At 44.0% G+C, this 27,632-nt stretch overlaps 1 protein-coding gene across 2 annotated transcripts in view; it reads left to right on the top strand.

Moving 5' to 3' along the window:
- Positions 1 to 25,752, top strand: part of LGALSL (galectin like) — a 77,171-nt gene extending 51,419 nt beyond the window's left edge. For both annotated transcript variants that reach the window (XM_068232358.1, XM_068232357.1), the window contains exon 5: positions 17,498 to 25,752. In XM_068232358.1, coding sequence (XP_068088459.1) covers positions 17,498 to 17,641 — 144 coding nt within the window. In that variant the 3' untranslated portion in view covers positions 17,642 to 25,752. The remainder of the gene's footprint in view (positions 1 to 17,497) is intronic.
- The last annotated feature ends 1,880 nt before the right edge of the window (positions 25,753 to 27,632 follow it).

Raw genomic sequence — 27,632 nt, 5'->3', positions numbered from 1 at the left:
ATAACAGGAGCCCTTTGCTTGCTTTATTGAGTAAGCCTGCTATAAGCAACTGATATAGGGTAAAAGGACCCTAAGGAAAAAAGAAAGCTTTTTCACAATGCACTGCTGTGGAGGAAAAAATCAACGCATTAAAACTTCGAGGGCCCTAACTGAAACTCTGGGAGAAACACCCTATTTATATGACTTGCTGCTGACATACACTTTATGTTATTAAATACATATTACTATCAGCTTCCTGATAAGAAGATGGTAACGATATTCCTCACATAGCCTCACAAGACTCTGTATGTGGGCGTCAGTACCAGAACTCACAGCAGGAGAAATCATTTCCCTGCTTCACTCACAAGAATATTAGGAAGAAAATAAATATTGCTGATGTAAATAATTCCTTCAGAGCTTTTCTTTGCCAGAGGCTGAATTTCTCTGCCAGCTTGCTAGAAGTCCTACCTGCATAGATGGCGTATAATTAACTCTGCTAGCATTTCAAAGGAACAGCATTAGCTTATTAATTATTTTTAAAAAAATATGTTGTTCTATATTTTTATTTTAGATTAATTTCTCTGTCATAAACAGATTAATTTACAATTCTGTTTAGCATGAATGCTATTAAATTCCAGAGATAAGTACGGTATTTACTGCTATGCAAGGCTAAGTACCGTATAAACTCAGATATAAACCCAATTTTTACCATTCCTCTTTTTGCACCTAGAGGGCCCCTTTATCTGGTGAAAACTTGACTATTGAGGCCCCTTTTACGCTTACCTTGCAAGTGTGCATTGCGTTACCTCTGTTTTACCACAGGAGAACACAACAACAATGCAAGGCATTGGGGCCTAGCACACTTGTGTTGTGCTGGAAGTTCCAGATTGACCGCCGAGCTGCCATAAGTTCAACAGCGCGTTACTGACAGACTTTCACAGCGACACTGCAGTGGCTGCAGTAATGAAAGCCAATGGGTGACAGAAAGTTTAAATATGTTGGCGGCAGCGCGCATGCACGGAACAACATGAATACGACGCGGAAACTCGGGAATACCGCTGACGTGCTTCCTGTCCAGCAGGGAGTACGTCACTGGGCGACAAACGGTGGGGAAGGGGGGGGGGGGGTTGAGCGCTATGCAAATGACCTCGTCGGCGCAATTTGCAGCAGGGCCATATGAATGGCGTTTTCAGCGTTGCGGGCAAAGCATTGCACCACAACGCAATGGCCAGGTGTTAAACTTGCCATGATGTATAGTATTCTGTGAGATACCCTGTATTACATGCTACATGAATCTGTTCTGAGAAATGCTCCTCCTACTGTTCTGTCTTCTACAGCTGTGGAGAAGGGTTGATGGTTTATGACTACAAATAAGCGGTTTATCCTAAGGAAACCCAGCTTAATAAGAAATAGAAAAGCATGCAATTGATTTTGAAGTCCCTGATTTGCTGATTGTGATCACGTGAGCATGTATTTCTCCTGTGTCAGCTATACAAAATTGCGATGAGGCATTTGGAGACCTAAGAAATGATTGTTTCTTCTTGAATTCTCATTTCTGGGGAGGTGGGGCCTCAAGGATCATTAAATAGAGAACTAGTTTAGTCATGCTAGGCTTTCTCCATTCTCCTGCCCTGCAAATGTGAGTGAGATCCCAAGTACCGCACAGGTAGATGAGATCCGATGTCCCGCACAGGTATATGAGATCCCACGACCTGCACAGGTAGATGAGATCCCACGTCCCACACAGGTAGATGAGATCCCACTTCCCCCACAGGTATATGAGATCCCACGTCCTGCAAAGATAGATGAGATCCCACATCTCTCACAGGTAGATGAGATCCCACGTCCCCCCACAGGTAGATGAGATCCCACGTCCCGCACAGGTATATGATATCCCACGACCTGCACAGGTAGATGAGATCCCATGTCCCCCACAGGTAGATGAGATCCCACGTCCTGCACAGATAGATGAGATCCCACATCTCCCACAGGTAGATGAGATCCCACGTCCCCCCACAGGTAGATGAGATCCCACGTCCCCCCACAGGTAGATGAGATCCCACGTCCCGCACAGTTAGATAAGACCCCACGTCCCCCACAGGTAGATGAGATCCCACGTCCCCCCACAGGTAAATGAGATCCCAAGTCCTTCACAGGTAGATGAGATCCCACATCCCGCACAGGTAGATGAGATCCCTACACAGGTAGATGAGATCCCTACACAGGTAGATGAGATCTCACGTCCCACACAGATAGATGAGATCCCACTACCTGCACAGGTAGATGAGATCTCACGTCCCACTAAGGTAGATGAGATCCCACATCTTGTACAGGTAGATGAGATCCCACGTCCCGCACAGGTAGATGAGATCCCACATCTTGTACAGGTAGATGAGATCCCATGTCCTGCACAAGTAGATGAGATCCCACGTCCCGCACAGGTAGATGAGATCCCACATCTTGTACAGGTAGATGAGATCCCACGTCCTGCACAGGTAGATGAGATCCCACGTCCTGCACAGGTAGATGAGATCTCACGTCCCACAAAGGTAGATGAGATCCCACTTCCCCCACAGGTAGATGAGATCCCACATCTTGTACAGGTAGATGAGATCCCACGTCCCGCACAGGTAGATGAGATCCCACATCTTGTACAGGTAGATGAGATCCCATGTCCTGCACAAGTAGATGAGATCCCACGTCCCGCACAGGTAGATGAGATCCCACATCTTGTACAGGTAGATGAGATCCCACGTCCTGCACAGGTAGATGAGATCCCACGTCCTGCACAGGTAGATGAGATCTCACGTCCCACAAAGGTAGATGAGATCCCACATCTTGTACAGGTAGATGAGATCCCACGTCCCACACAGATAGATGAGATCCCACTACCTGCACAGGTAGATGAGATCTCATGTCCCACAAAGGTAGATGAGATCCCACATCTTGTACAGGTAGATGAGATCCCACGTCCCGCACAGGTAGATGAGATCCCACATCTTGTACAGGTAGATGAGATCCCATGTCCTGCACAGGTAGATGAGATCCCACATCTTGTACAGGTAGATGAGATCCCACATCTTGTACAGGTAGATGAGATCCCACGTCCTGCACAGGTAGATCAGATCCCACGTCCTGCACAGGTAGATGAGATCCCACATCTTGTACAGTTAGATGAGATCCCATGTCCTGCACAGGTAGATGAGATCCCACATCTTGTACAGGTAGATGAGATCCCACATCTTGTACAGGTAGATGAGATCCCACATCTTGTACAGGTAGATGAGATCCCACGTCCCGCACAGGTAGATGAGATCCCACTTCCCGCACAGATAGATGACATCCCATGTCCCCCACAGGTAGATGACATCCCACGTCCCCCACAGGTAGATGACATCCCACGTCCCACACAGGTAGATGAGATCCCACATAGGTAGACGAGATCCCACATCCCGCATAGGTAGATGAGATCCCACGACCCACACAGGTAGATGAGATCCCACGTCCCGCATAGGTAGACGAGATCCCACGTCCCGCACAGGTAGATGAGATCCCACGACCCACACAGGTAGATGAGATCCCACGTCCCACACAGGTAGATGAGATCCCACGTCCTGCACAGGTAGATGAGATCCCACGTCCCGCACAGGTAGATGAGATCCCACGTCCCCCACAGGTAGATGAGATCCCACGTCCCGCACAGGTAGATGAGATCCCACGTCCCGCACAGGTAGATGAGATCCCACATCTTGTACAGGTAGATGAGATCCCACGTCCCGCACAGGTAGATGAGATCCCACGTCCCGCACAGGTAGATGAGATCCCACGTCCCGCACAGATAGATGAGATCCCACGTCCCCCACAGGTAGATGAGATCACACAGGTAGATGAGATCCCACGTCCCGCACAGGTAAATGAGATCCCACGTCCCGCATAGGTAGACGAGATCCCACGTCCCGCACAGGTAGATGAGATCCCACGACCCACACAGGTAGATGAGATCCCACGTCCCGCACAGGTAGATGAGATCCCACGTCCTGCACAGGTAGATGAGATCCCACGTCCCGCACAGATAGATGAGATCCCACGTCCCCCACAGGTAGATGAGATCCCACGTCCCACACAGGTAGATGAGATCCCACGTCCCGCACAGATAGATGAGATCCCACGTCCCGCACAGATAGATGAGATCCCACGTCCCCCACAGGTAGATGAGATCCCATGTCCCACACAGATAGATGAGATCCCACGTCCCCCACAGGTAGATGAGATCCCACGTCCCACACAGGTAGATGAGATCCCACGTCCCGCACAGGTAGATGAGATCCCATGTCCTGTACAGGTAGATGAGATCCCACGTCCCGCACACATAGATGAGATCCCACGTCCCCCACAGGTAGATGAGATCCCACGTCCCACACAGGTAGATGAGATCCCACGTCCCGCACAGGTAGATGAGATCCCATGTCCCGCATAGGTAGACGAGATCCCACGTCCCGCACAGGTAGATGAGATCCCTCGACCCACACAGGTAGATGAGATCCTACGTCCCGCACAGGTAGATGAGATCCCACGTCCTGCACAGGTAGATGAGATCTTACGTCCCACACAGGTAGATGAGATCCCATGTCCCGCATAGGTAGATGAGATCCCACGTCCCGCATAGGTAGACGAGATCCCACGTCCCGCACAGGTAGATGAGATCCCACGACCCACACAGGTAAATGAGATCCCACGTCCTGCACAGGTAGATGAGATCCCACTTCCCCCACAGGTAGATGAGATCCCACGTCCTGCACAGGTAGATGAGATTCCACGTCCCCCACAGGTAGATGAGATCCCACTTCCCCCACAGGTAGATGAGATCCCACTTCCCCCACAGGTAGATGAGATCCCAAGTCCCGCACAGGTAGATGAGATCCCACGTCCTGCACAGGTAGATGAGATCCCACGTCCTGCACAGATAGATGAGATCCCACGTCCCCCACAGGTAGATGAGATCCCACGTCCCACACAGGTAGACGAGATCCCACGTCCCGCACAGGTAGATTAGATCCCACGTCCCGCATAGGTAGACGAGATTTCACGTCCCGCACAGGTAGATGAGATCCCACGACCCCACAGGTAGATGAGATCCCACGTCCCACACAGGTAGATGAGATCCCAAGTCCCGCACAGGTAGATGAGATCCCACGTCCTGCACAGGTAGATGAGATCCCACGTCCTGCACAGATAGATGAGATCCCACGTCCCCCACAGGTAGATAAGATCCCACGTCCCCCACAGGTAGATGAGATCCCACGTCCCACACAGGTAGATGAGATCCCACGTCCTGCACAGATAGATGAGATCCCACGTCCCCCACAGGTAGATGAGATCCCACGTCCCACACAGATAGATGAGATCCCACGTCCCCACAGGTAGATGAGATCCCACGTCCCACACAGGTAGATGAGATCCCAAGTCCCGCACAGGTAGATGAGATCCCACGTCCTGCACAGATAGATGAGATCCCACGCCCCCCACAGGTAGATGAGATCCCACGTCCCACACAGGTAGATGAGATCCCACGTCCCGCACAGGTAGATTAGATCCCACGTCCCGCATAGGTAGACGAGATTTCACGTCCCGCACAGGTAGATGAGATCCCACGACCCACACAGGTAGATGAGATCCCACGTCCCGCACAGGTAGATGAGATCCCACGTCCTGCACAGGTAGATGAGATTCCACGTCCCCCACAGGTAGATGAGATCCCACTTCCCCCACAGGTAGATGAGATCCCACATCTTGTACAGGTAGATGAGATCCCACGTCCTGCACAGGTAGATGAGATCCCACTTCCCCCACAGGTAGATGAGATCCCACATCTTGTACAGGTAGATGAGATCCCACGTCCTGCACAGGTAGATGAGATCCCACATCAATGCCAGAACATTGCTATAGACTGTCTTCCCATTTAAGAATAACCTTAATTCTGCATGCATGTTTTCATTCATTCAGGAGATACTGTATTTTCCATTGTAAATGCTGATATCCTCTCTGCCTCCTGTCCCCTCCTCTCCTGGGCCCACATAACATCTTTTACAGAGATTTGACCTTCCCATTAGACCACACAGAGCCATGTGGAATTCAACAAGATTGTGACAGTTCCCTAATGCAACAAAAGAGGTTACTTGAGTAAGGCAGAATAAATAAGGGATATGATGGTTCAGTCAGGTTTAGCCAAATGATGTACACTTTGAAATTAGTGATACTGAGGCTGGAAAAAGGAAAGATCAATCTTTACTAATGGAGCTGAGGGCAATAAAGAGTTAATTGGTAAAGTACAATATTGTATTTAACAACGGACGGGGCAGACTGTACCTCTACACTATTATTACTATTCCAGCATGCAGGATTCCGTCTTTTGATGGAAACCAGAGACTGTTTATAGAACAAATTTTTTTAATTTATACTATAAATAGGTTGGGTTTGGGAAAATGTGCTGTTTTTTTTTAGAAATGCTGCACTGTGACAAGTCTGTAGATAAACACTTTATATTCCTAATTCTGGTGATTTTTAACTTCTGGAAAAGAACATCCATCTCAGTGTACAAAGGGTTACAAAGCGGTTTCTAAACCTCCGGGACTCAACTAAACCTCAGTAAAAGCCGCTTTCTCAAAGGATCTTAGCCTATCAATGTGGGCCAACATTTACCGGTACATCTGTGGTTGGGATCCAGGCACGCAGCTCTGACACTGCCTTACTGCACATACTTATATATAAACCGATTCAGGTATAAACCTAGCAATACATTTCTGTCCTCGAACAGGTAAAATGTTTGAATACAAAAGAGCAAGGAAAGAGGAGACTTTGTGCAGGAAATAAAGTCTTTAGTATTTTGTGAAAAGAAAATGACATTTTAGTAGAGAAAAGAGCGACACTTGACCCTGTTCAAATTTGCCCCATTGGGAGTCCTTGGAAGGCTTTGGAAATAGGCGCATCCTTCAGTGCTTCTGAAGACGGTCTCATCCATACTGCGCATGCGTGAGCCCATACTGCGCATGCGTGAGCCCATACTGCGCATGCGTGAGCCCATACTGCGCATGTGAAGCATGGATTCGCTTGTCTGTGGAAAGTACGCAGGGCCAAGAGTATGTCCGAAAACAGCTTAAGGAGGGCCGAAGATGCATTTGACCTGGGGGGACAGCTGGGGAACGAGGACACAGAGAAAGGACCAGAAAGGCTGTTTGGGATACAGAGCCTTCCCTCTCCATAGGTGAGTATCTTAACTTTTTTTATCGGTCACTTCAGGGTTGCTTTAAGTTTTTTAATGCAGTGCAGCAATTGGTGTTTAAGATAAGATGAGGCTTAAAAAAAAAAAAAAGAAGTAGAAAGCAAACAGTAGATCAGGGGTCTCAAACTCAATTTACCCGGGGGCCGCAGGAGGCAAAGTCAGGATGAGGCTGGGCCGCATAAGGGAGTTCACGTGTCCCCGCCGCAAAACGAGGGCTGCAGAGCCCCCAAATCGCCCCGGGGGCAATCCGCCAGCATTTCCTGGAAGGGGCAGAGCTTTCAGCTTCAGCTCTGCCCCTCCTGACGTCAATCACGGCGGATCGCCGCCTCTGCCCGCCCCTCTCACTCTTCCTTCACAGAGAGGGGTGGGGGAGAGGCGGCGATCCATTCGGCGATTGACGTCAGGAGGGGCAGAGCTACAGCTGGAAGCTCTGCCCCTCAGCGCAGTCGTGGATGTTTGCGCGGGGGATTTGGGGGTCTGCAGCCCTTGTTTAGCGGCGGGGATGCGGCGGATTACTTGGGAGCACTGAAGCGAACTATAAGGTAAAATGGGCAAATATAGTTCGCTTCCGTGTCTCTTTTGCTTTTGCCGGCAGGCAGGGCCGGTTTAAGCAACAATGGGGCCCCAGAGCAAAATAAACCTGCCCTCCCCCCCCCCCCAACAGATACCCTGGAACAAAAATCGGCATTAAGGGACCTTTTTTGCAGCTGGTATAGTCAGGGTGTGAAGCCCCAATCGGTCGGAGCTCCACATTCTGGCTACCCCAGCCTGCATGGGGGACAAGGAGTTAAAAAGCTTCAGGAGGGGGGACCCCACATAATTTTTAAAAAAAAAATTCCCACACTCTAAACATATAAAAAAAAATTGGGAAAATAGGAAAAAATGCCAGGAATCTTCATACAGCCATATTGCGGCTGTATAGCGATCCCTGGCCAAAGCGCTGCGGCTGCGTATGGACCCCCTGGAAACTCTGTCAGGAAATGTATTGCTCTTTCTTTTGATACATGTAAAATTACACTACCGTTAGGCTTGCTACTAAAAGTGACATTTACCGCATTTAAAAGTATACTATTTTCCTTCGAAACTTTAAAATCGATTTTCTCAAAAACTATAAGGTCTTTTTGAAAAATTGTTTTTTCCTCTTATTCCTAATGATCTCCTTAACATATCCTGCAAATTTAGGGTTTCTAGCATTTAAGGTGGATTTGCTATTAACCATTAAAGTCGGCGGGTTTTTAAATGTGTATTTTTTTCCTTTGCAACTTTAAAATCGATTTTCTCAAAAACTATAAGGCCGATTTGAAAATTTTTTTTTTCCTCTTGTAGCCACTGGGGGGCCCTACAAGCTCTGGGGCCCTGGGGCCACAAAATATTGTATCGCGGGCCGCAAATGGCCCGCGGGCCGCGAGTTTGAGACCCCTGCAGTAGATAGTCTTCATATATGTATGCAGGAGAAAGCAAACAGTAGATAGTCTTCATATATGTATGCAGGAGAAAGCAAACAGTAGATAGTCTTCATATATGTATGCAGGAGACCTTTACTTCCCTATCACTGATAATGGCACGCTAGCTCCCACATTGCTCATTACACCACTGCTATCCCCCAGCCAGTCCTGTCACCAGTGCAGTTCTCCATTCCACTTCCAGTTCTTCACCTGCTGGTGTCCCCCTGTAATGAAATATAGTGCAGCATGTCTTACCCCCTCTACCTTGCCAGCTGGTGTCCCCATAGTGTAACAACATACAGAACCCCTCCGCCATACCACCCTTTCCTGTGCAGAGTACAGCAGAGAGGAGTTGAGAGTGCAGGAGAGGGAGTGCATAACTATCTCTATAGGTCCACCCTTGGGCTTCTCACTTTGGCTGCTGGCCAGTGGCCACCCATCCTATCTTATGAGTCTTATTGCCTCTACTGGCAAAGTCCTACAGCCTGGCTGGGGTCCATTCCCCATAGAAGCTTCATATTGGCAGTAGATGCAGAGCTAGGCTGGAACACAGAGGCAGCAGAGGGAGGACCCACAAGCAGTGTTGATTGCAGATTTATGCTACAGTCATTTTTGCATCAAAATGCCATTTTTGGTTTCGCTTTTGTCTGTGAAAATACGCAAAAATTTTGCGTTTTCACCCAAATAGCGAATTAAAAAAAACAAGTGTCATATTTTCGACCTAATTAAAAAAAAACTGCCATATTCGAAATGTGCTTTGCGCAAAAACGCAAAAATGTATAGGAAGTAATGTCTTCTCTCCCTATATTAGACCTTACAGAAAGCAAAAAATCAAAGCGGAAAAAACACTAAACTAAATTTTACATTTTTGTATCAAAAATTATAAAATGAAAAAAACTGTAAATTATTCGACCGTATTTTCGCTTTTCGAAAAGAAAATTTTACTTTTCGCGAAAAGAATATCGTCATTTTCGCTCATCACTGCCCAGAAGATAATGGGTGGGCAGTGGCCTAAGAGAGAAGCATAGCAGGGGAACTTAGGGTAGGTAGCAAGGCACTCCCTCTCCAACATGCTCATTTATACTGTGCATGGGGGGGGGGGGGTGATCTACTGGGCACTCAGCACTTTATTGCATTTGGGATGCACCAGCAGTTGCAGGACTGGCGGAATTATGGAGGTAGGGGGAGGAACACTTTCCTATATTGAAGGGGGGACAGCAGCAGGAAAAGGAATGCACCACTACTCACACTACAGTGACTACAGGTTTATTTAAAGGGGAACTTCAGCCTAAACAAACATACTGTCATTAAGTTACATTAGTTATGTTAATTAGAATAGATAGGTAATATAATTTTTTACCCATCCTGTTTTAAAAGAACAGGCACATGTTTGTGATTCATGGGGGCTGCCATCTTTGTCATGGGGGCAGCCATCTTTTTGGTTGAAAGGAGGTGACAAGGAGCAGGAGACACAGTTCCAACTGTCCTGTGTCCTGATCACCCCTCCCAGCTGCACATGCTAGGCTTCAAATGTCAAATTCAAAATGTAAAAAAAAAAAAATTGCACCAAAACAGCAGAACGAGAGCAACAACATCAGAAATCCCATCATGCTTTGCACAGCATCAGGGGAAAAAAGCCCGGGCAGTTTTCTTCTGTGCAGCTAAAACTGAGGCTTGGATAAGAGAAACAAAGTTCTGATGCTGTGAAACTGTTAAAGAAACACCAAGCCTTTTCAGTGCTGCTGAGTCGATTTTTAGTCCGTAGGTTCACTTTAAGGCCATTCCTTGGCTAAAACAAATAAAATCTTGAATTACGTATAGTATCTAAAATAAGACAGAAACTGGACAAGTTTTTCAAACCTGTTTAATCAGTCATGTGACTTACAGATCTCATCCATCAGCTTCAGACAAGAACAGAGATTCACAAGCAGGGCTATTGCATACTGACTTTTTAACTAGTAAATCCCCATCTTTAGACATAAAAGTGTTACATTTTCCAGTGTGTTAGCATTGTAAGAGTGAAGTTTGGAATGTGCGGCTTACATATGCAGTAATCTCTTTTAATATGGATTTGGAAGCATTATAAGATTAGAGCCTGAGTGAACTGATGTCACTTTGCCACTGATGTCTATACCAGAAAGGTTAGAGACTAATGCTGGGTACATGTTATGAGATGTTATGGTCGATTTACTGTCAGATAGATTATTTCCAACATGTCCAATTTGCTTTCCGATCGATTTCCGTGCATTCTCCGATCGATTTCCTATTAAGGTTAACGGAAATAGATCGGAAAATGCTCGGAAATCGTTCGGAAAGCAAATCGGACATTTTGGAAATAATCGATCTGACAGTAAATCGACTATAAAATCTCATAGTGTGCACCCAGCATAAGTGTGCACAGAGTGACCTCCCACAGGGTGGGGAAGAGGCGGGCTATAAGTGCTCAGGATTTAACTTGACCGATTTTTAGTATAAGTGTATTTTGTATGGTCCTGTGTTTTGGCAAAGCCACAGAGAGACATGACTTTTTTTTAAAGGACCACTTTAGCGAAAAAAATAAGCAGACATAACTGACAGGTTTTGGACTAGTCCTTCTCATGGAGAATTCTCAGAGTTTTCTCTGTTTGTAAAAGCATTTTCTCAATGGCAGTTGCTAAATGACTAGTGTGCAAGTGAGTAGGAAGGCTGGCTGGTATCTTACATATATATACTGTATATATATTTCTCACAATGCAACAAGGTTCACAGACAGGAAACTGTCAGGGCCATGGCTACTGACTGGGATGAATTTCGGTCCCGGGTTGAACTTCCTCTTTAAAGAGATTCTGTATTGTTAAAATCGCACAAAAGTAAACATACCAGTGCGTTAGGGGACATCTCCTATTACCCTCTGACACAATTTCACCGCTCCCCGCCGCATTAAAAGTAGTCAAAAACAGTTTTAAAAAGTTTGTTTATAAACAAACAAAATGGCCACCAAAACAGGAAGTAGGTTGATGTACAGTATGTCCACACATAGAAAATACATCCATACACAAGCAGGCTGTATACAGCCTTACTTCTGAATCTCAAGAGATCACTTGTGTGTGTTTACCTTCTGTCCCCAGCTTCTCTCATGCACTGAACATTACAGGCTTCCTGCAGACAGCTCTGTCTATGTCGTTAATTCCTCAGTATGTGACAGACCAGCTCCTTTCACAGCCTCCAGAGGAGGATTTTTATCCAGCTCTCTTCTATCACTGATAAGATAGCAGAGAAGCTGCTGGCTTATGTAAATAAAACACACACTGGAGTGTGCATAGAGGAACAGTTCAACACTGAAGAACTTGGCAGCCTTCCAGACACAGGCCGACAAGTCTGACAGGGGAAAGATACATTGATTTATTACAGAGATGGTTATAGTAGAAAGAGCTGCAGTGAGCCAGAACACATAAGAATAGGTTTAGGAACTTGTAGGATGGTAGAAAAAACGTTGAAATTTTTGTTACAGAGTCACTTTAAGGTCTGCAATGTTGGGTACAGGGGGATAAATTCACCTATTATAGATAGTTTTTCTAGCTGCCATTAATACTAGGTGTACTATATCTGGCACTTTGGATCATTTCACCTCTGTATTTTCTCTTGCGGCATATGTAGACATTTTAAAAACAATGCCAAATAAGCAGGATGAGTATCGGTACACTAGTTTATTCAAGGCTGCTTATTAGAGCTGAATGTTCTCTCCTCCACAGGGATCATTGGCTCAATTATTTAAAGGACTACTCCAGCAAAAAAAGTAAGCAGTTAAAATCTGACAGGTTTTGAACTAGTCCATCTCTTCAGTGGGGGGGGGGGGGGGGGGGGGAGGGGTACATAGTATCCAGTAGAGATGGCCCAAACTGTTTGCAACAGGCCATGGGGAATGACCTCGGGGTCATTTCCGCATTCATCATACTACGCATTACTGCGCAGATGCTTTCCCAGTAGCCGCGCGTCCTTGTTCGCGCCTGCAGCCGGGAGTGCTCTGCATGGCATGCGCAGAGCACTCCCGACTACAGGTGCCCAATCAAGGGTGCGTAGCAGCCGGGAAAGTGTTTACGCAGTAATGCGTAATATGACGAATTTGGAAATTACCCCGAGGTCATTCCCCATGGCCTGTCGTGGCGAACAGTTCGCAACATCACTAGTATCCAGGCGCCTGTGAGTTAGGCGCAGGGCGAGCTGAATGGCGGCTCTACCTGCTGCCATGAAACTCCCCGCCGGCGTTAAATACTGTTCCCCCTCCGAGGTAACTTAGCCCCAAAAATTTGGGAGAGAATTGTAACATGTATTTACATTTTTTTTGTTCACTTTTCTAGAAGCAGATGAGCTTTTCGGTCATTTGTCTCAAGCTGGCCACTAACGGTCCAATTTCTAGCGAAAAATCGTTCGAGCGATCAGAAATTCTGATCGGACGAAAAATCGTTCACTACACCATCAACTAACCAATCATTGCTTCCTATCTATCACGACTACCAAGAAAATCCAAATTTTCGTTCGACGAAAATTCATTCGGGCGACATTTTTTTTACTCGTTCATAATCGATTGTGTCCACCAATGGAGATTATTTACAACCAATCCGATCAGAATTTCTGATCGCTCGAACGATTTTTCACTAGAAATTGGACCGTTAGTGGCCAGCTTCAGGCCGTATTTCTGAGATGTGCCAGATAATGTAAATGGCAGCAGCAGCAGTGTGACGCTCTCCCTGTGCACAGTATAGTGTTACAGTAAGCAGAGTAGTGCAGCCAGCGCTTGCTGTACACAGCAGTTCTCCTGAATGCGGCCTCTGATTAACCTGAAAGAGGAGTCACTGAAAAGCTTCTCTGCTATCCTCAAGAACTTTTTAATTTACCTAAGTAAAAATAGCAGCCAGTTAACATACAACCTAATGAGAGCCATGTGGAAGCAGAGGTGCCGAGTGTTGTTTGTTTTGCTAGATGCTGTAACTCCTTTTTCTATTGCCTGAGGAAGCGGGCACTGACCCGTGAAATGCGTTTCTTTGTTTTATCTGGAGTTCGTTAATAAATAGACTGAATGTACAGTCGTGTTGTGTCTGCTTGGAGGAGGTAAGTCCACCACTGCCTCCTCTAATTACCAAATTTTTGGCTTTTAAGCTCCTTTAAAACCCCTTTTATCCTTTTGGCGCCTCTGTTCTCTCCTATATAATGTGGAAGCAGCTGCTCCTGATTTAAAACTCTAGTTTAAACTCTGTAAATGACATTTTGCTACAGTGCACTATACTATATAGCGAGTTCCGAGTCCTGCATACGCATTTCATACATTGTAAAGCAAACTTGTGGATCAGCGCTGGGAACCTCTGGAGGTATGCACAGATTACGTTAAATCAGTTCAATTATAGGCCTCTTGCACTCTACATGCGATTCCGATTTTTTTTTATACAATCCGATTTTTTATTCAGTTTAAAAAACGTAGAAGCATGCAGTACTTTTTTTTAATCTAAATCAAAAATCGGAATCGCATGTAGTGTGCAAGTGGCTTTAAAAATCGTAATTACGTATAATTATAGTTGCTAACTTTTACACAAAATTTTGCATAAGCAAAGTTGGCACATTAGGATGGCACCAAAGGGGGCAGAGGTGGTACAAAGGGACACAGTGAAGGCTGAGGGACACAGTGGAGGCTGAGGGGGACACTGATGGAACAGAAGTGACACAGGTGGGGGGGGGGGGGACTTAAAACTCAGAAATCCACCGACTCCTCAGTTTAGGATTCCACCGACTCCGACTACTCGACTCCGACTCCTCTAATTTCCATATTACAATTTTGTTGATTAAAAGTATGTAACGTGAAATTCGTCTCTTAACTGCCAACGCTTAGGAATTTTACAAGACAACTGAAGTGAGAAGGATATGGAGACTGCTATATTTATTCCCTTTAGAATAAAACTAGTCCTTGGTAAGAGTACTTACATCTATCAGGCCCTAGGCAATGTAACTGTGGGTGCATGTAAGAATGATGTGCAGGTGCTCTGCAGGGGAACGAGGAGATTCTTCCTCTATTACACATTATTCATGTACAATCTGAACATGGATTAGGCCCTAGGCAATGTAACTGTGGGTACATGTAAGAGTGATGTGCAGGTGCTCTGCAGGGGAATGAGGAGATTCTTCCACTATTACACATTCTTCATGCACAATCTGAACATGGATAAGGCCCTAGGCAATGTAACTGTGGGTACATGTAAGGGTGATGTGCAGGTGCTCTGCAGGGGAATGAGGAGATTCTTCCACTATTACACATTCTTCATGCACAATCTGAACATGGATAAGGCCCTAGGCAATGTAACTGTGGGTACATGTAAGAGTGATGTGCAGGTACGCAGCAGGGGAATGAAGAGATTCTTCCTCTATTACACATTCTTCATGCACAATCTGAACATGGATAAGGCCCTAGGCAATGTAACTGTGGGTACATGTAAGAGTGATGTGCAGGTGCTCTGCAGGGGAATGAGGAAATTCTTCCTCTATTACACATTCTTCATGCACAATCTGAACCAGGTTTATGGGTGACAGAAAACACCTCTCTGTTCAATGTGCACAACATTCTCGGTGGATTCCCTGCAGTTCTGTGGGGAGTGCATATTTATTTATTTAAGTATTTATATAGCGCCAACATATTACGCAGCGCTGTACAGAGTATATATTGTCTCTTTACTAACACAATCTAGTTCCTACCATAGTCATATGTCTATGCATGTACCGTGTAGTGCATGTATCATAGTCTAGGGCCAATTTAGGGGGAAGCCAATTAACTTATCTGTATGTTTTTGGGATGTGGGAGGAAACCGGAGTACCCGGAGAAAACCCACGCAGACACCTGGAGAACATACAAACTCCTTGCAGATGTTGACCTTGCTGGGATTCGAACCAGGAACCCAGTGTTGCAAGGCAAGAGCGCTAACCACTATGCCACCGTGCTGCCCCATATGTAGAGTATAGTACTACTGTGTAACAAAGTAAACCTGAGACAGATGAAATTAAAGTTTTATACATACGTGGGGCTTCCTCCAGCCTCCTTCAGGCTAATCAGTCCCTCGTTGTCCTCCTCCACCACCTGCATCTTCTGCTATGAGTCCAGGTACTTGAGCCAGTCTGGCATAGTGCGCATACACACACTCTGCCGCCGGAAGCGTACTACACCTGCGCAGCACTATTGCGCAGGTGCAGAATGTTCCTGGCTGTGGGAGCGACACGTGGCTGGACTGCACTGACTGGCTGAATTACCAGGACTCATAGCAGAAGATCCAGGTGGTGGAGGAGGACAGCGAGGCACTGATTGGCCTGAAGGGGGCTGGAGGAAGCCCCAGGTATGTATAAAAAAAACTTTACTTTTAATTTGTCTCAGGTACCCTTTAATTTGTAGTCACCAAACCAAATTTTAACAACATATCAAATTATTTGATTTCATGAGCAAAGAGAGCGCGTACATTTGCATAAATCAGCATCAATGCAGAATTATTTCCATCTCATTGACCATTTCTATTAGTGACACGGCTACACATCAGGCTTTATTCTTATAGCATAGATGTTATTTAGTATAAAGAAGAGATTCCTGTGTACACATCATATATACTGTACAGTCACAATCAGATATGTATATCTGACTTTAAAAATATGGGGACTGCTTTATTGAAGCAACACAAGTAACTAATTTTGATTGGTTTATTTCATTTTTGTGGACTGAGCACAGCTATTACTGTATCTATACAGCCTTCCCGTTCTCCTGCCGGTCTTCCCGTTCCCCCGCAGGCTCTGTTTGTATCGCAGGAGAATTCGACAATCTTCGGAAGCACTCGGGCTTCCGAAGACCGATGGTTCTGTACTGCGCATACGAAAGTGTGTGCTCGTGCATGCGCAGTACGGAACTTGTCTTCTGAAATACTTAGGGAAACAAGACCTTCCAAAACCTTTTGAGGACTCTTAAAAAAAAAGGGGGGGGGGTGACAGCAGTGGACCAAGGGCACAGAGAGAGGTCCAGGAAAAAGCTCTATGAGATCAAGAGCCTTCCATCTACATGGGTAACTTTTTTTTTCAGGTGGCTTAAAGTGAACCTGAAGCCAAACAAAAAAAATGAGATGAACTCACCTGGGGCTTCCCTCAGCCCCCTGCAGCCGATCGGTGCCCTCGCAGCTCCGCTCCGATGCCTCTGCACCCGCCGGCGAGCACTTCCGGTTTGGCCGTCACCGGCCGACAGGCATGGGAACGTGAGTGATTGTTCGCGTTCCCAGCCTGTATATCGCCCCCTATGCTGCTATTGCGGCCAGGAGGTCGCAATAGCAGCATAGGGGGCGATATACAGGCTGGGAACGCGAACAGTCACTCGCGTTCCCATGCCTGTCGGCCGGTGACGGCCAAACCGGAAGTGCTCGCCGGCGGGTGCAGAGGCATCGGAGCGGAGCTGCGAGGGCACCGATCGGCTGCAGGGGGCTGAGGGAAGCCCCAGGTGAGTTCATCTCATTTTTTTTGTTTGGCTTTAGGTTCACTTTAAGTTTTACTTTGAGAACCCCAGGTGGTTTTTTTGCCGGGCAAATGGAACACAGAGGCATGTTCTCTGCCTCATGACATACCCCTGCGTCCCCACACCACAGCTCTCTGACCCCCCCCCCCCCCCCCCCACCCACGACAATATTTGTTGCTATCTCGGGGGCTAATTGCTGTCATGTGTCAGGAACGCGCTCTCCTTGTAAAAAATTAGTTTTAAAACTCTCTGCTTGATGTCCAGCACTGACATAGCAATTTCTTTCTTTCACAGGTAGAGATACTCTGTGAACATCCACGTTTCAGGGTATTTGTCGACGGACACCAGCTCTTTGACTTTTATCATCGTGTTGAACTTCTTTCTGCAATTGACACTGTAAAGATCAACGGGGACCTGCAGCTTACTAAACTTGGCTGACGTCTGAGAAGAGTGTGATGTCACCAGCGGACTTGCAGCAAAACACTCCAGGACCTCCGAGGACCCAGAACTCCCTCCCTCTGCAGTGACCCCCAGTGTCATCTCTGCAGGACTGCAGGACAGTAGAGTTACCCGTCAGCCAATTGCTTTTTTGGTGCATCCGAGGTGGCTGTTTGTAAATCAAATTCTAATGACTTGGATCACGTTTTTTGTTTGTAGCTCATCATGTCATTTTATCCTTTTTGTCCAGTATATTTTTTTATTTGACTTGAACAAAGATGACTTCTGGAGTTCATATTTTTTTTATATCATTGTGATCATCATCATCACAGCTACTGTTCAGGGTTTCCATGAAAAAGCCAATCAGTAAAGGGCAGATTGTAAATAGGAAATTAAAAAAAAATCTACTAGAAATAGTTTTGTTGGTGCTTATCTTTAAAGTAAAGTCTGGGTATACAGGGCCATGTCAGGTTAGCAGCTTGGTAGCAGAGCCGTGGGGGAGCATTCACAATACAAGTCTTAGTGACAGGTGACTCCCAGTGTGACATGGATATTAGCATAGGATTGCCCAGCAACAGCAGCAACTGATCTGTAAATGCAACAAGTCTTTTTTGCGTGTTGTCCAGGCAATGCAGCCTCAGCAGTGATTGTATATGCAGCATAACTTTTAGAGTGATCAATAGTTCAAATATCAGTACTGTATTTAAAAAGTGATTGAGGTACAACCTTGCCTTCTTACAGAGAAGCCTCTTTTACAGTAGGACGTTGTATTTTGATGCAACGTTAAAGTCGCAACGCAAATTACAACGCAACGCCCCCAAAAAGTCGGTGCGCAACTTAATTCCCTGTTATCGTTGCATACAGTAGCGCATACAGGCAATGAAAAGTATGCTTCCAAGTCATTACTGAGCATGTGCAAACAGCCCAACGCAGCTAATAACGTGTATAACGCACTGCATGCAGCACTTTCACTTAACGTGCAGCGTTAGTCACCAACGCAACATGTGCACTGTGAATGGGGCATTGATTTTTCATTGCAGTGAGTTATTCTGCGTTAAATGTTGTTTTAACGTGCGACTTTAACGTCACACTGTGAAAGAGGCCAGAAGGTATTTGCAATTTTCATCTCTACATGAGCAGAAAGCAGTGCCCATAATGTATCAGGCTAGGTTCACAGTAGGATGTTGCGGTGCTGCATTATAGTCTTATAACGCAACTTACCGCACTGCAATTAAAAATCTATACGACGTTCACAGTGCAACGTTAGCATCAAATTGTAACATGTAGTGTTACGGTAAGGCACTGCTGCAGTGTGATCCCTGTAAACATACACATTACCGGGTACAGGAAAGTATACTTTTAATTTACTGTATGCCCTACTCTACCTACTGTATACGACGGTAAAGCAGCGTTAATCTGCATTACCACTTTTTTGTTGCTTTGCAACTTTACAACGCAATGTCCCACTGAACCTAGCCTCATTTTTAGATAGTTAAATATGCAAATCATTCCTTTATGCCCTTGTAAGCCAGGCGAATGTACAGATCCACTGGTTTATAGTGTATCTATAGTTTATGTATTTTACAGTCATAACGTCAAAATCACAGATGGCTATTTCAGGCCATTATTCCCATCTTCAGTGCAATAGATGTTTATGGGTAGGGCTAGCAAGAGTGGTGTAACAGGGTACAGAGTTAAGGAGACACAGAACCAATAGGATTTTTGTACTGGGATAGAAGGATCCGGAAAGCCAGTGTTCAATGCTGATTTGCAGGGCTGCAGTGTAGAGAATGAAATACCCACTTTTTTTTTTTTTTTACTTTTGCACACAAATTTCTCTCTAGGAAAGGAAAGCTTTGTTGTATGTCAGCATCAGTAAAATACTTAGTTCACCCTCCTGTATTTTTCATTGTTCATAATGCAATACAATAACATTTGTAAAGCACTTTTCTCCCATAGGACTCAAAGCGCATAGATATGTCTCAGATCAATATATAGTTGCAGGGTGCACTGTGTTACAGAGGAAATAGGTGTTCATAAATGCCAGACTAAATAGGTGGTTTTTCAGTTTGGACTTAAAGAGTAACTGTCAGGCTGCAAAAGCTAATTTAAACCTCTATTCTCCTGTGTTAAACAGTTTAGAAGGAAGCCAAAAAGGCAATACTGAAGTTAAAAATCTCTCTTACTTTTGATGTGTGCTGACAGCAAGGCTCTGTATTCCCAAGCCCTTAAAAAGGACGAGAGGCCGCATACCATACAGCAAAGCATTCTGGGGCCCTCCCCTCGGCTGCTAGTGAGAAGTTACAGGCTCAAGTTACAAGAGCATGTAATGCAGCCCAGCTCACAGCACTGATAAATCTCCGGGCAGAGTACACTGCAGGAGTCCGCTATTGTTCCTAGCCCATGGCTAATTAATATTCACTGCACAGTAGTGGTATTCATTACGAGCTTTTTTGTGAGTGGAATCATCAGAGAGCAGGGAGGATATGACATCACAATTGGCTTCATAGGAGACAGACAAACATGGAACCTGCCATGAGCTGTCAGGAACATCATTCTCTGCAAATACTATATAAAAATTCTGTGAAGAACAAACGTGGACAGTGAAATGCATATGTAATGTGAGTACAGCCGATATTTAGCTACTGATATATGTGTTTATTTTCTCTGAGACCCTATACCTAACAGCTCCTCTTTAAAGAGAGTCTGAAGCCTCCTAAAATGCCACCTTTTTTAGGCAGTCTTCTTAAGCATTAATAGATTTGCTGAAACACCGCTATCCCGTGGCAAAACGAGGCTTTAATCACCCCGAAATCCCTGGGGCAAATTGCGGGGCTTCTTCCTGTTAAAAAGAGAACACAGAGAGCCCAATAAAGTGTAGTATGTAATGAAATATGAAGGAAAATTAAAGTGTGAGAATAAGATACTCACAAACCAAGGTTACCTTCCAGTCAACCACTGTACATGCAGGTGAGGAGATTAGACCAGTCCTCACTCAGGGATAAGAAGTCGCTCTCTGTAGATCGGAAAAAGTGGTTGGTCACCCCTCCACCAGGAGTGGACACAGTGCACATAGTAGAGAACAGAGGCGCCAGCAGGATAGAAAAATCTAAAAGCTTTAAAAATGCTTGGGAGGCAGTGGTGGACTTACGTCCAAGAAGCAGACACGATAACTGTCAATTAAGACAAACAATTTTATTGTATATTCCCCAAAAATGATGAAACGTGTTTCGCAGGTGGAACCCACTTCAACAGGCAATAAGTAGGGATACAGACAGTATGTCTTCATGAACATGAAAAGCGCCTTCTTCCTGTTGGAGGCAGAGCTTTGAGCTGTAGCTCTGCCTCAATTCGCGTCATTCTCCTGCGTCTCTCCGCCTCCTCCCGCCCTCTCAGTCTCTTTTCACTGAGAGGGGCGGGGAGAGGCGGAGATCCCTGGGAGATTGATGCGAATGGAGGCAGAGCTACAGCGCAAAGCTCTGCCTCCCCAGGCAGCAAAATCCAGGACTTAATTGGAGAGACGGAGTGTTGAGGACTTGATGCTAGCCATACACTTATAGATTTCTGCCCAGTGTTCCAAAATGCTCCTTCTGAATTGATGTGTACCAGACAATGCACATTTTCAATGCAGTGTAATGAAATGGAACATTGATCTACAACTGTCATTGCCCCTTTCCAAGTGTACCTAAAATTTCCATCCTGTCTGATCGATACTTTCGACTTTTGGTCAAAATTGATTGAAAATCGAACAATCAGACGATTCCCAGCAGATGAATCAAATCGATAAGTGTACGGGCACCTTTATTCTCTTGGCCATGCACCTGGCATTGGCACAAGACAGTGCCAGTCAAGTTATAAGAATGAATTAAAAAATGGTTTATGTGCAACACACAAAATTTTGTGCCATGCAAATGATCTGCTCCGCACAATATGCAATTAAAGAGATGAGCCTGAACTTGGTATTTTTATCGCAGCACATCTTTGTAGTGAGGCATAGATTCTGTGCTTGTCGCTTTTACTGCACACATTTATGATGGAAGTACAGGAAATGCCTACATGATGTGTAGCAGATGTATAGGCTAATTAGCAGTTTCTGAATTTCATTTCATTTAGCCACAATAAAAAGGCATAGCAACACAAACAAACACCTACCAAAGTGGACAGAAAACACCACCACACATCAACACAGTGTTAAAATGGCTTATATGCGAATAGCGCCTGTTGTTTAGTGTACCAGCTGCCTGATGAATAATGTATGGCTATGTTTAGGGATTTGTCAGGGAATACAGATTGTCCCCGGTTAACGAACAAGATAGAGACTGTAGATTTGTGAACCTGAATCTGTTCTTAAAGAGAATCTGTATTGTTAAAATCGCACAAAAGTAAACATACCAGTGCGTTAGGGGACATCTCCTATTACCCACTGACACAATTTCGCCGCTCCTTGCCGCATTAAAAGTGGTTAAAAACAGTTTTAAAAAGTTTGTTTATAAACAAACAAAATGGCCACCAAAACAGGAAGTAAGTTGATGTGCAGTATGTCCACACATAGAAAATACATCCATACACAAGCAGGCTGTATACAGCCTTCCTTTTGAATCTCAAGAGATCATTTGTGTGTTTCTTTCCCCCTGTTCTCATGCACTGAAGTTTCAGGCTGCTTGTTTCTTCCTGCAAACAGCTTTGCCCTTGTCTGTAATTCTTCAGTATGTGAAAGCCCAGCCAGCTCAGAGGATGATTTATCCAGCTTGTAAAAGATAAGAGAGAAGAGAGAAGCTGCTCTAATCCTAAATAACACACAGGCAGTGTGCATAAAGGGGCCTGGAACGGGGAGTTCATAGCAGAACCACAACACTGAAGAACTTGGCAGCCTTCCAGACACAGGCTGACAAGTCTGACAGGGGAAAGATACATTGATTTATTACAGAGACTGTGATAGTACAAAGTGCTGCAGTAAGCCAGAACACATTAGAATAGCTTTTTGAACTTGTAGGATGATAAAAAACAGGATGCAATTTTTGTTACGGAGTCTCTTTAAGTCAAAACAATGTGGTATCTCTGACCCCTGTATCTCCTCTATGATCTCCTGTGCTTTCAGTGTACCCTCTGTGTAACCTGTGCTCTTCCCCATGCCCCTCTGCCCCCCCCCCCCCTTCCAGTCACTTATGTGCCCCTGTGCCGTAAATATACCACAGCAACATTTTTCTTTGTATGTTTTTTAGATTATTTTCTTAAAAACTACAAACACAGAATCAAATTTCACATTCAGGTCATTCGTATTGGTGGTTCGTTCATAAGTTGGGGCTACCTGTAACTAATGTATTCTACAAGTACTTCCATTAAGCACTGAGAGCTCCATCCTGCTTCAATATACTGTATTTAAAAAGCTGCAACTGTCTCTCCACGTCTTGTGAAGCAGCCCAAGTCACAGCCTGTTTTCTCATAGCTTGTCAGCTGACATCCTCAAAAGACTTGACTGTTACAGCCGTGACCATTGCAAACCCATGCATCCTTATCAGTGGTGACAGGTACAGACTGCAGCCACAGCCAGCGCAGTGGTGTAGTGGTTAGCACTCTCTCCTTGCAGCGCTGGGTCCCTGGTTCGAATCCCAGCCAGGTCAACATCTGCAAGGAATGTGTATGTTTTCCCTGTGTCTGTGTGGGTTTCCTCCGGGCACTGCGGTTTCCTCCCACATCCCAAAACATACAGATTAGTTAATTGTCTTCCCTCTAAAAATTGGCCTTAGACCATGATACATGCACTACATGATATAGACATATGACTATGATAGGGACTAGATTGTGAGCTTCTCCGAGGGACAGTTAGTCAATACCATATATGCTCTGTACAGCGTTGTGGAAGATGATGTCACTGTATAAATACTAAAATAATAATAACCGTATTAGAATGGGAAAGGACTGACGCATAGGGATGCTCATTTGGATTCCGCGGTATTGAAACTTCCTTATTTCCAATCGAAAATCAGTAATTTTGACAACACTTTTCACCTACTTCTTGGTTCTTTTTCATTTGCAGAGTGCTGAGAAGTTATTTTAAACAGAAGATGAAAAAAGATTTCCTACGAGAAAATTTTAAATAAAAAAAGTGAATATGGGCCTTATAGTGACAAATTATTCTGAGTACTCCATGAAGCACGGTGGAAAATATTAGTGCTATATAAATACCTAATCCTGCATACTAAACAAGTATTTCCTATTCTGCATATGTATTCCAAGTTAATGACTCAGGGTGCTTTTACCTCTATTTGGTAATGAGGAGACAGTCACTGGCCCCTTTGGTAAGCTCTCCTCCTCCTGGTCTGGCCACTATAAGGGCTGGAACTCACTAGAGCAATTTTTTTTGAGTGTTTAGGGAGCGATTCAAAATGCTAGCGATTTCCCTAAATGCTCAGCTAATGTTAATGGATAGGCCAAATTCCACTGGAGCGATAGCGATTAGCAAAATCGCAAAAGTAGCACTTACAGCATTTTTGAGCATTAGCGTTTTGCGTTAGCGTTTCTGCAATGTAAAGTATATAAACGCTGGCATAATCGCTCATGAATCTGTATACAGAGCTATTTTGCTAGCGTTTTTAAATTACAGCACACTGTAAAAAAATCAAGATTAATTGAAAGGACCAATCAGAATTAAAAACGCAAATCGCTACACAATCACTGGCAAAACGCTTACACTTTTTAAAATCGCTACCAAAATCACCAGAAAACGCTCATAAAATCGCTTACAAAACGCTCATGAAAAACGCTAGCGATTGTGATTAGCGATAGCGCTTTGTAGTGGGTCTCAGGCCTTAATGACATTGGATTATTGTTTAAAAGGAAATAAATGTGGCAGCCTTCATATTCTTCTTACTTCAGTTGTCCTTTAAAGGTATTTTATTAGTAAGGTTTGAAAAAGTTTCCTTGTTCATTCTTCTATCGGAGGAATCTGTGGAAAGTACAGTATATGTTATCATTGCAACTAGCAGCTAATCATTGTTTTTTCTTATGTAAAAACAGGGCTGTACAAGTGACAGTTGGAAGCATAACAAAGTTTCTGGGGAACCAAAACTCATTATATATACAGAGGTGCTTAGGTGCAGGTACCTTCATGACACTGCAAACATTTCAAACAAATTAAAACAAAAACACACGAAAACAGAAAGGGTTTTTTTTGTTTGTTTTTTTATTCTGTACATCCATGTAACTTACTTAGCAATTTTAAATTCCTGTTCACTTAAAAAGTCACATTATTTGTGAGTACTTTAGGGCCCTTTTCCACTGGCAATCGCAATCACAAATCACAAACGCCAGTGATTGCGATTGCGATTTTTCATTAATTCTGTTATGCGATTGCGATTTGCGATTTTCATTTGCATTGCATTATGATTGTAAAAATCGCTCCAGCAAGCGATTGCGATTTGCGATTAGCGATTTCCAAATCGAATCACTGTAGTGGAAAATACTTCTCATGCTTTCTATGATAAAGTAACAACCCTAGCGATTTAAAAATCACTAGCGATTTGCGATTTTGCGATTCAGCAATCACAATCGCTCTAGTGGAAAAGGGCCCTTATACTCCTGTGAGGAAGCTTTTTACAACCACTGCTGCTCAGAGGAGAATTAACTAATCAGTTGAGCTGTCACTGGAAACCTTGAGGGGAAAGGGGCGGGATCTTTACTACAGAAAGCTGAAGCTTATTAGTTAGTCATTTATATGTCAGATCTAAAAAGATGTATAGCTGATTTTAAAACAAGAGCCCCAAAAATAGCATTTACTATTCGTACTGTGTGTAGTGCAGAACTTTATTTCAGTTTGGGAAGTGTCACGTTTACTTGAAATAATATGTGATCTTTATGCAAGCCATATCCTCTTTATTGATTGGCTAGTACTGTTCACTTTATTTTTTTCATCTTCACCTGAATCATCATTATTTTTAATGTTCCCGAATACCGTCTTCATTTATCTTGTGTCAGGTTGGCCACTATACGGTTATATCAGTGGTGTGACAATAGTGTTTCTCCATTTTTAATCACAACGTAACACTTAGCTCATTTTGGGAAGTGCTAAAATTCAGCATCTGTACTAATAAAAGGAAAACAGTTTGTGTGAAGACATTGTTTCTGCACTGAAGTGAATTTAGCATAGCACAATAACCTATTTATACAGTCAGGGTATTTGCATAGAATGTAGATCATGTTTATTTGCACAGTGTATTTGCTGCATTCTTTGGAAACTGTTGCATATTTATCCATTGTATGTAGAATTAGAAAGCAATACTTGTTCTAAAAAAAATTATTTCTTATTTTTCTTTAAACGTAAAAAAACAAACACTTTGAATGTACCACTGTGCTTTTACATATATATAATCACCCACCGAACATCTCATGTACTTACCGTAAATATTTCTAGATAGTTTGCATATATTTAGATAGGTCATCTATGGGTAGACCTTGTCATTTTCATGGTTTTTACATTTTTGTATTGACACGCGAGTATTACAACAATGTTGCCATTTTGTAATTTGTTACGAATTCCGACCGTAATTTCTCAGAAGAAAAAAAAAATCTATTCTGTAAAATAAAATAGCTGAAACCTATCGCTGATCCATGTAAGAAAATGTAATCATTTGGATAAGGGCCCTTTTACATTGGCGCGGTGTGGCATTTTACCACAGGCTTTGTAAGTCCACGGGGTAGTTTACATTGCACTGCGCTGGAAGTACCGTATCTACCGCGGGTGCATACCTATGTTACCCTACGGCGGACTGGAAGCCATATAAGTCTGTGATGACGCATGTTTTTTAAAATGCCCACCACAAGTTTTACACGTCAAGCATGCACAGAAGCATATTTTAGCAATATGCTTCCGCACACGTGATCGCTTTGGCCACAGGAAGTGAGCATCACCTCCTGCTTGGCCGGCTGCAAAACGGGGATTACTGCATACTAACGTGGTAATCCCTGAAGGCCTGCTCTGTGCCGTACCGCTACCGCTAATCCGCAGTGTGAAGCCGGCCTAAAGATGGTCTTTGCACAGTTTGATGGAAAGAAACAATTTGTGCGTGATTTGATCTTTTGCTGGCGTATGGACATCAATGTGTGATTCACAATCGATTTTCAGGATCTGATAAATAATTTGATTATTTGTTGTAAACTGGTAGTTTTCTATTGGTTTGAGCACTACAAAAAAAAAAAAGACATAGGGTAGAAAATTTCATTCATATGAATATTAACAAACAAATCCACTTGAAACTGCACTGTTATTTGTGCTACTATTTACCCTAAAATGATCAATTAACTGATGATTTCCTACGGATCGTTTGATTGACCATTATAAAAAAATTACCATGGCCATGACCATACAATGGACCTTTTTCCTGTAGGATTGCTGTCATTTTGAATAACTGAGTGTAGAGCTTTTAGGATTTGGCCCTTAATTCCATGAACTTTTCATCTTCTCTCTAAAATAACTTATTTTTTAAAAACACATGCGTCATTCAAGCGTTTCTAAAATGCGTTAGAGACATTTTATTATATTTATTTAACATGTTAAAACACACAAACGTGTTAAAACGGCTTAAAACGCATTTCAAAAACGCTTGAAAAACGCATGTGTTTTTAAAAATGCAGCAGTGGACTCATGCCCTAAATGATACAATCTTGATTGTACAATCTTACCAAATCTATATAGCATAAGGGTAAACTAAGGTAATATAGTTTGAATGGATACTTTAGGTAGTCCCTCAAGATTGTATCATTAGTGGGCTCCTTAAAGGACCACAATCGCAAAAATTAGTAACATTTAAAATATGTACAGTATTAGTTGTACATTTGTTCCAGAGTAAAATGCACTATAAGTTACTTTTTTCCTATGTTCATGTCACTTAGGCAGTAGGGATGTGATAGTTCTGACAGATTTTGGTTTAATCCATCTATTCTCAGGTAATCTTTATTTTTTATGGATAGCAGCGGCACGCTCCAAATGCCAGAA

This window comes from Hyperolius riggenbachi, chromosome 4 (genome assembly GCF_040937935.1).
Source record: "Hyperolius riggenbachi isolate aHypRig1 chromosome 4, aHypRig1.pri, whole genome shotgun sequence".
NCBI classification, from domain to species: domain Eukaryota; kingdom Metazoa; phylum Chordata; class Amphibia; order Anura; family Hyperoliidae; genus Hyperolius; species Hyperolius riggenbachi.
The sequence above is the reverse complement of the archived record's forward strand: the minus strand, read 5'-3'. Positions and strand labels throughout refer to the sequence as shown.